The following is a 9,663-nucleotide window of genomic DNA, read 5'->3' on the forward strand; positions in this document are numbered from 1 at the left end:
TCGATGACAATCTGCTGATACCACTCGCGCAAATTTGACGATCGATAAAGTTCATTGTTCCTCGTAGCGATATTTTTAATATTACGTTCATCATGATTATTAACATATTCACCATTAAATACGGTGTTTACCTTTACACTATCATGTTTCGCGATAGCGTCTTGCACTCGCTCAATCACCAAATCACTGGCGTCCTGCAAAAAATGTCGCGGCTCGATATAATCAATGTTAATAACAGCGCCAGTCACAATGCGATTCTTGAACGCGGTCTCGATCTCGCGCCATACGAGCGATTTCTTATCATCAGCGCCAGTGCTTGCATAATTGCCACCAACGTGCATGAAACGTCTTTCTAACTGCGCTTTTTCACCTTTGAATCGCGCGATTCTTGACACAAGTGATTGTCTTTTTCCCACGGCGAGTCGAGGACGTTTGGCACTACAATGTTCTTCGAGCTGCGCGAGTTACTCGTCGCATCGTTGCAACTACTCGAAACATTCAGCTAAATTTGCAATCTGCGAGCATTGCTCGAGCAGTTCGCGTTCCACTCGCTCACTATTTTCCATTTTTTCAGTTTTTTAGTACGTATCACACGCTTTCTCGGAGCACTTGCACGTATTTTGTTTACATGATTTGCAAATTCGCTGTGCGCTTAGAACGTTACAGTGTCTGTTTATATATTTTAATTCACAAAAATCAGGAGGTATAGCGTATCTCCACCAAGGATCATCCTGCTCTCTATTTCTCTTTTCAACCCACCGATTAAATAAATTAATCACTGCAGGTTCGCGCTTATCGTCGCAGTTCTGTGGTGGTGGTGTATACACGTTTATTGCAAGAAATTTGATGCACTGTCCATGACCAGCGGGAATCGTAATCTGCAGAATGATATCGTATATAGAGATATTCTGGTAAATTTTTTTTGCCCACTGGTATTTGTTTAATTGCTTTTCTTCACAATTATCAAACGCGCACAGATGGTCCAGTATGAGCAAATACAATTTTCTTTTCCTGTAGTCTGACAATCTACAAACACGTTCTGAGTTAATAATGACACCTTGTCTCACGGCACGTTCACAAGTCCCGCGTATTCCTAATTCTCGATCGCGAAGGAATTTTATCGACGATACTCGTCGTCGTGGAACATCGGTTTCTTCTTCTTCTTCCGGCATAAACACATTATCGAGAACGTACACGATTTCTTCTAGATCATAATCTATAAATAGATTTATGTCTATATCAAGCAATGCGTCGTCAAACTCCATTTTGACTGCGTTTAATGTGAACTTCAATATGATCAACCATTATTTAGAGAGTAACTATTACGACTGATTCGGTGTCCACATCGAGACTGATCGTATAATACATTCGCCAAACTTATAACCGAAACATGAGTTTAATCGATCGAAATATTAACGCTTCCCTCTTGCATCATCTAAATATTGTTTCAACGTGCAGCAGCCGGATTATCGGCGCTTCTCTTTACTAAGAAAGATATCTTGCAAGATTAGACATGCCACTGGGTGGCAACCGCACACGAAAAAGAGCTCATGTAAACAAATCTAAATATTATTTACACGTGTCATTAGAAGCCGAATTATCGGCGCTTCTCTTTACTAAGAAAGATACCTTGCACGATTAGACATGCCACTGGGCGACAACCGCGCATGAAAGAGAGCTCACGTAAACAAATCTAAATAATATTTCAACGCGTTATTAGCACAGCTGAAAGAGCTGTTCAGCGCTTTTCTCTCTCTCTTGCATCCACCTTGACCAAAAAATTATTAGAGGATAGCGAGCGTTGGGGGCGGCGGCGGCGGCGGCGGATCGCCCCAGCGGACCCCGCGTTAGACAGCGCGCATCCCTTCCACGCAAGCGGCGGCGGCGGCGGCGACGGCGGCGCCGGCGGCGGCGGGCCCCGCGGAAATAGCCGCGCACACCCCTTCGCCATCGTATCCCTTATCTCCCTCGTGATGACAGACATTTCCGATTTCGAAGTACAGTCATACACACCTCCTCGCGGTGTGATTTATTATGTTTATGTAAACAGAGTGACAAGTACATGGTCCATGTTTACATTAAATGGTCAGTAGTTGCCTCCACGCGACACATTTCAAAGGTGTCGGTCAAGAACATGGTCCTCGAATCGTTATCTCTGTTTATATAAACATTGATTACGCAGAACCATTTCCGATTTCAAAGTACTGCCATACTCACCTCCTCGCGGTGTGATTTATTATGTTTATGTAAACAGAGTGACAAGTACATGGTCCATATTTACATTAAATGGCCAGTTGCTTCCACGCGACACATTTCAAAGGTGTCAAATTTATTTAAACATCGGCCAAGAACATGGTCCTCGAATCGTTATCACTGTTTGTATAAACATTGATTACGCAGAACTACTGGGTTAAGTTTACACGTGTGACCCCGTTTTAAGCCCCCCCCCTCCCTCCCCACCCGGTTTGGTCCACCCGCGGGACCTTATCGCCGGTTAGGTCCCTCCCGCGCGACCCGAAATATTCCCCCCCTTCCCCGCACCCCCCTGAGATCCCAGGGTTAGAACCGGCTTATACATTCTACTTATATCAAAATCTTCATCTACATCATTTAAGTCCAACGGCATTGGCCCTTTTTTGCTGATACATATATTGTGCAATACTGCACATGTATTTATAATTTTCGCTATTGGTGGAGAATAATGTAGTACTCTATGCTTTAACAAACATCTAAAATGCATTATGAGTACTCCATTGCATTGCTCTATTAATGCACGACATCTAATTTGTTTCTTATTATATGTTGATTCTGGACTATCTTCTGCTACATCTGTTATGGGAGGCATCATCCATGTCTTAAAGCATATCCTGAATCACCTATAAATTTTGATACAAGAATTTAATATTTTTACTTGTACATTTGCAGTATAGGCTGCGGCTTATTAGTACAAATTGATCAAGAAATACTTGGAAGCGTTTGTAGCATTAAGTAGACTATAATCATAGCCTTGCAACATACAAAGATAGCTAAATTAATAATCTTTTTTAATTAAATTAAATAGAAGTTAATAGCTTATAAAATTAATTTAGTTACATTACGAATTACTTGAATAAAAATCTAATTTAGTTCAAAAAGTTATGTTGAGAATCAATTTTATTGCAAAAATTAATTTAAGTTAAATAACAGTTAATTTTAACTGTTATTTTAAACAGTTAATTTTAAAAAGCATTATTTACATTAAATTTGAAGATAGCAATTTTTTTTAATTACAGTTTTTTGCTGAATCTAATTTTTCTTTATACTACGTATTAAATTGTGTAAGAAACTTACCTACTAAGTGGTAATTACTGTTTGGATATCTTCTGTACAGATGGACCATCGCATTCTTTACATTTGAATTATTCCAAATGTATGAATCGTGAGTACTACCGGGATAACGTACGTTTATACTCATAATTTTTAGACTCTAATCTAAAACAGATCTGTAATGAAATGCAATATATGACTGTAACATACATTTATAAGATTTAAAAAACTGAAATAGTTAACCAAGAGGGTTTCCGGATGGATACCACGTGTGTTGGGCACTTTGCCGACGTTTCGCAAACATTGCAGCTTGCATCATCAGGGCTGAGAGCTCCGATATCGAGCTCCCTTCGGTTGTGTGGTCCTTATATATCCTGTTGCGCCCGGTGAGAGTTGGGGTGAGGAGTTTGACTTGGTCAGCCAATCGGAGCGTTTTGATTGACTGGTCAGTCAATTAAAAAACCCGGGAGAACGGTAGGATTTACTTGAAGGCCTTTGTCGCGGTTGAGGTTATCAGGATGTTTCAAGATTTCCAGACCTTCCCGATACTTTCTGGCGAAGTAGCCTTGTGACGGGGCCAACATGGTAAACTTATTATACTGCACGGCATGTCCAGTCTCCATCCAATGTTTCGCCAAGGCTGATTGTGAAAAGTGGCTGTATTTGGCACACTTCTGACGTTCCTTGATCCGTGTACTGATCTTTCTCCCGGTTTCTCCTATGTTCACTTTTCCGCAGACGCAAGGTATCTTGTACACACCTGGTGTTTCCAGACTTGATCTTTGATCCTTGGGGTTAGGGAGTAATTGAGCAATTTTCTTCTGGGGTTTGAAGATTACTCTGATGTTATGCTTACTCAAAATTCTGCCTATGCGCTCTGTTGTACCTTGAAGATACGAAAGGACAGCCGTCATTTTCCTTTCTCTTTCTTCATCCAGATTTTCGGTGTTATTGGGACTGGAGATCTTGTTCTTCAATCTCTTGGTTATCTGATTAATGTTCTTGTTGTTGTACTCATTCCTACAAGGAAAAAAATGACTTAGTAGTAGTAGCTAAATATCAGTAGCTGGTTCGAATTTGTCTATCAGTGCTAAAAATTGGCTATTAAAAATAAAATATATTTGCTGCAAGATATAATTTTATTAGCTAAAATGAAATATGTGTTTTAACACGTGTAGCTAAAAAAGTGGCAGCTATTCTTAGGCGCATGAAACTATATACGCATTCAATGCGCAATTGTTTATTGGAATGCTGCGCGCTGCCACAGTGCCATTGACAATGCCACTGAGTGCCACGTACATTTGTATCGAGTGTTGTTTTCTCTACGTTTTTCTATATATATGGTTTCACATTTCAATTGTGTTGAGTTTATCAAGCTTTAAAAATATGAACAATGTATCCCAACTTTTACACACTTGAGGCGTTACAGACGTTGTAATAGAAACAATTAAAGGTAAGTATATGTCTAACCTATATTATCTATGATATCAAAATCTAATTTACGACAGTGAATCAATCTTTCTTATACTTCATCTTTGTAACATGATTACAGTTTTGTGGGCTTTATATAATTATTTTTACAATAAAATGAAATGTGAGGTTAAAGTTTATTTGAGTTACGTTTACTTTGTAATTTTGCGGAAATCTTTTAAACTAATATTATCTTATATTTTAATTTATATTATAAGAATAATCGTATAATGACCATATAATCATATTCATGATATAGAGACGAAATACAAGAAAGATCCCACATAGCACGTAATATTTCTGTGATATCACAGAATCATTGCAATATCACAGAAATATTACATATTACTGTGAAATATCACAGAAATATTACTGTGATATTACACAGTGATAATGACATTGAAATATTCCACTGATATCACAGAAATATCACAGAAATATTATTGTGATATTATACAGTGATAATAACATTAAAATATTTCAATGATATCATATGCAATGATGCAATATATTGTTGCAATATTTAATTTCAAAGAACAAGGTAATGTCAAATGACGTTTTTATTATGTCTTATTAATGCAACGTCAGTATCTCTTTGATTAATTTCGATATTTTTAGTATCCTTAATATTCTTGGTAATTTCGGTATTCTATAGAAGAAATCAACTTACAAATAAAATAATTATGTCTTTACCCTTTCGTGGAATAAAAGTAAATGTTAAGAAAAAAAATTAATTAACTTTATTATTAGTTTAGATATTTACTTAGTTTATTCCTTAAACTGTATATATGTATAAACTATAATGTACGCTCTTCTATGTAATCTATCAATTTAATTATTGCTTTACAACTTGATCAATACTGATTTTATTAAAAAATTACAAAAAAACCTTTGTATTTGTCTTATTGCCATTTATAATTTTTACAGGAGTACAAAATTGATTTTAATTTTTAAAAACTTTTATCATGAGGAATTTAAAAAAAAAATGTTTACAAAAAGTTTTGTTAATACACATTTATTATTCACTTGGCAATAAATATTTCAAAGTATATTTAGAAGTTTTTAAAAAAATATACATTTTTACGTCATTTAATATTTACTGATCGGTACATTATTTTGTGAAATAGTTTATTCATTAATATTGATTAAACTATTATACACCACAGTAAAAGGTTTTTCAAGTTAATTAAAATATTAAATTTCCAACAAATTTTTCTTTAGATTTCACTTTTTTTTCAACTTTATTAAAAAATATGATTATATACATTTTATCATTAATTGGTATTTTACAATGTTCATTAATTATATGTATGTATATAATGTTGCGGCTCGGTCACCGACCGTCACAACATACGACGAAACAAGCGAGCGCGTGCACAGCCGCTATGCGGTCCCGCCGTGTGTATAAGACTCCACGCAAACAAGTGAGTGCTGGCACCACCGCTAGATGGCCGCGCCGCTGGAGACCTTCTCGTTAGTCAAGTACAGCCACAGGTGTTATATCTAGATGCCACTGCGGCCGACCGGGCCGGCTCACCACGACTCACTAGCTCACACTTCAGTGAGATTTTAAAGAAAATCGTTGCTTGTTGTAATTTGGAAACGAATACTTGTTCTAATTTTTTTCCCAATGTAACGTCCCCTGAAAAAAAAGTTGATAAACTTGTTTCAATAAACTGATTACTGATTAGTAACTGATTATATTTTGTCAGTTACTGATCAGTAATCAGTTTATTGAAACAAGTTTATCAATTTTTTTTAAGGGGTACGTGTGGAACGCTGTTCCGTATAAAATTTTATATTTTTACATGTAAATAATATTTTGTATTGTTATTTAATCTTGAACATAAATTAAAATTATAATTCAAATTGAATCTTTTTTAACAAAAATGAAAAAGGATGCAAGAGATTTTTTTTTGTAAATTAAACATTTATTACGTTTACATTATTGTATTCTGTTTTAATAAATATAATTATTTTTTTTATGTTTAATATATATTACATGTAACAATATGAAAATAATATTAAGAATAAAAATAAAATAAATTGAAATAATTTATTTATTTAATTTCTTGCAATATTATTTAAATATCACATAAACATCACAGAAATATTGTGAAATATCACAGTAATATTACTATGAAATATCACAGTAATATTACTGTGATGCGTTTTCGCGGACATTTTGATATTACTGTGATATCACAGTAATATTTCGTGATATTTCTGCAATATTTCATTTGTAATATTGCAATGTAAAAGTGATATTGCTATGATATCACTGCAATATTACGTGCTATGTGGGATTGCTTCTCTACGGTTAGCGACATTCGAGTGATATCGGCCGTACACAAGCTGGCAAAATAAATTGATCATGTAAACTTTTCATAAGACAAAATATGCTTTTTAGAAAATAACTGTATGTCTTAAAATTATTGGTGGTCTTTGTGTACCGTCATTCACTGAGTTTATGATTAAAGTTGAACGACAGCTCAATCTTGCGCTTTCGTTCCAGCTTTTCAAAATTTGGATGCTACTTATTATATAAAAATAAAAGTTTTTATCTTAGAAAATCGAATACGAGTGGATCATCTCACAAAGATGACGGAATTAACTATGGAAAAATTAATTCCCATTGCTGGGGAACGTTTAGATTTTATGGAGCATTTAAAAAAAATATGCAAAAAGTTAGTATACTATTAAACACATCTTGCTAAATATGATGCAATAAAAACATAACACTAAATTAACAATGAATTCTTTATATAGGTTGCTAGACCATGTTCGGAATCAATTAATAAAGATAGTTCAGTACCAATTATGGATATTGTGCTTCCGGTTATTGAAGACATTACATTTCCTGTTATTGAAGTTTTCGATAACACTCTTCCGTCTACGCAAGACAAGAGTAATCTCTCTTCTTGTGAAAAGAATAATTCATATGTAAGTAAATTATAATTATAAAAACAGTAAATAAAATAATTTAAAAAATTCTATTATAAATATTTTAATTTTTTTTACAGGATTTATTGGCTATTTTGAAATCATCAACATGTGGAAAAATGATATTAGCATATCATAATACTCACGCATATTTAAATAATAATATGCGTAATTCGTTGGCGAGCGAAATAATAAATTATGATTTAAATAATAACATTAATGCTCGGTAAGTTTGTTGATATTCAAATATAAGTTATACTTTTTGTCAAACATAAGAACTATTTTCAATAATTTTAAAAATATCTTAATATATCTTTTTGTAGTATGCAAAACAAACGGGAAGAATTTCTTGCTAAAGAAGTTGTCAAACATTTTCCATCTGAGGTAGAAGTAAGTAACATAATAATTGCCAAGTACACGCAGCATACAATTTTAGTTTCAAAATTAAACCAAAAAATAATTTTCTTTTATTTTTCAGACTATTTGGAAAGGAGCTTATTTTGGTAAATCTCGTCGAGAAAGTTCTGTAGGACGAGGTTTACTATTACAAAAATATTACACGCAGAAAATTAAGAAAATGTGGAGTATTAACAAAAGAATCAGTATATGCTACAAAAGATTCTAGTGCCTCAACCTCAGGTAAATGTAAATATTGATTGAGAAATGAAACGTATTTTTATCTTTTCTTAGCCTTTTTGATATTGTACTGACTTTTTAAATATTTTACTTAATAACTATAGATTCATTTGATTGATTTTTTTTAGAAATGGAATTAGATGAGAACATACCTCAAATGGATACTACGGATATGCAATGGTTAAAAAACAATAGTAAACCATGGAGTAAAGTCCAGAAATTATGGACAGTAACGAACAATACCAGAATGTGATATTTACAAAAAGATGCAATTGCTGTTCATGAGTACATGGACATGTTCCCTGCTGTAAAACATGCAAATGGATATCTACTAGTAAGTATATTAATGACAATGTTAAACATTTAAAAAAAATCATTTAATATGATAAATATATCTCTTGTCTCTTGTTGTATATAGTTGGAGCAGGATTTTAATAAAATGTATCCTAATTCCACAATGAAACGATATACCGACTGGCCGTTACTTGCTGCTTTTATAAAAAAAAAAATAAATAAATAAAAAAGAAATAGAAGACATCAATAAATCTCTTACTCCAGGTAGATATGACATTTTCTTTTATTTTAATTATTATTTTTCATTTCTGTTTTCTATTAATTGTTTTTTTACATTGAATTAATATTTAACCTAGCAAATGTATATTATTAGTTATGCATAATAATTCTTAGTATATCCTTTTCTCTTAACTCTTAAACTGTAATAAGTTTTAAGTTAGCGGAAATAAAACAGATCTATCAGATTGTTATTTACCAATAGTGTGATTTTTTTCGAACATTACAGTTTAAGGGTTGATATTACATTTAAATTGCATTTTAATAGTTTATAAAGATTGGCTACCTGTTTCGAGTATCACGTGACTCGAGAATGGTTGCATACTCATTAGGTTAGAATTGGGTTGACTGCTTAATGTTAGACTCCATTTTGGAGTTATACTCCGTTTAAGAGTTCAGACGTTTTTTGTTCCGCTATATTTTTGTGCTTGTCGATTGCATCACAGTCGGCCGTCGGAATAATTATTGTTGTTCTGAGCATTGATTTCCACTTGTGTTTTTGTGTAATGGTCAAATTGTCTTCGCGAAACGAAATAAGAGACGCGTACTAATAAAACTTAGAACTTAGAACTTAGGCTGCTTAATGTCGATTTCTTCGTAAAATTTGGTAGTATATTTTTCATACTCTATTTTTTTTAAAAAAAGATTACCCTTATAAAAACTTTGAAAGAAAAATTGATTTGGAATACAGTTTGGGTGAATATATTACATTGTACATTCAGTATTGCAAAATACAAT

General features: G+C 33.5%; 1 protein-coding gene across 1 annotated transcript; it reads left to right on the forward strand.

The window, feature by feature from the left end:
• Nucleotides 1-7,306: 7,306 nt before the first annotated feature.
• LOC113005813 lies at nucleotides 7,307-8,344 on the forward strand. Its single transcript, XM_039448423.1, has 4 exons — nucleotides 7,307-7,719; nucleotides 7,800-7,945; nucleotides 8,043-8,109; nucleotides 8,198-8,344. Exons 1-4 carry the CDS (start codon nucleotides 7,597-7,599, stop codon nucleotides 8,342-8,344), a joined length of 483 nt encoding a protein of 160 aa, XP_039304357.1. The 5' UTR covers nucleotides 7,307-7,596.
• Nucleotides 8,345-9,663: the final 1,319 nt, after the last annotated feature.

Source organism: Solenopsis invicta, chromosome 4 (assembly GCF_016802725.1).
Source record: "Solenopsis invicta isolate M01_SB chromosome 4, UNIL_Sinv_3.0, whole genome shotgun sequence".
Lineage (NCBI taxonomy): Eukaryota > Metazoa > Arthropoda > Insecta > Hymenoptera > Formicidae > Solenopsis > Solenopsis invicta.

Bases quoted from the DNA above. Each gene is read 5' to 3' on its own strand.
- LOC113005813 (XM_039448423.1), top strand. From the start codon at position 7,597: ATGGATATTGTGCTTCCGGTTATTGAAGACATTACATTTCCTGTTATT. The intron at 7,720-7,799 runs GTAAGTAAATTA...TTTTTTTTACAG, and splicing joins GTGAAAAGAATAATTCATAT to GATTTATTGGCTATTTTGAA. The intron at 7,946-8,042 runs GTAAGTTTGTTG...ATCTTTTTGTAG, and splicing joins AATAATAACATTAATGCTCG to TATGCAAAACAAACGGGAAG.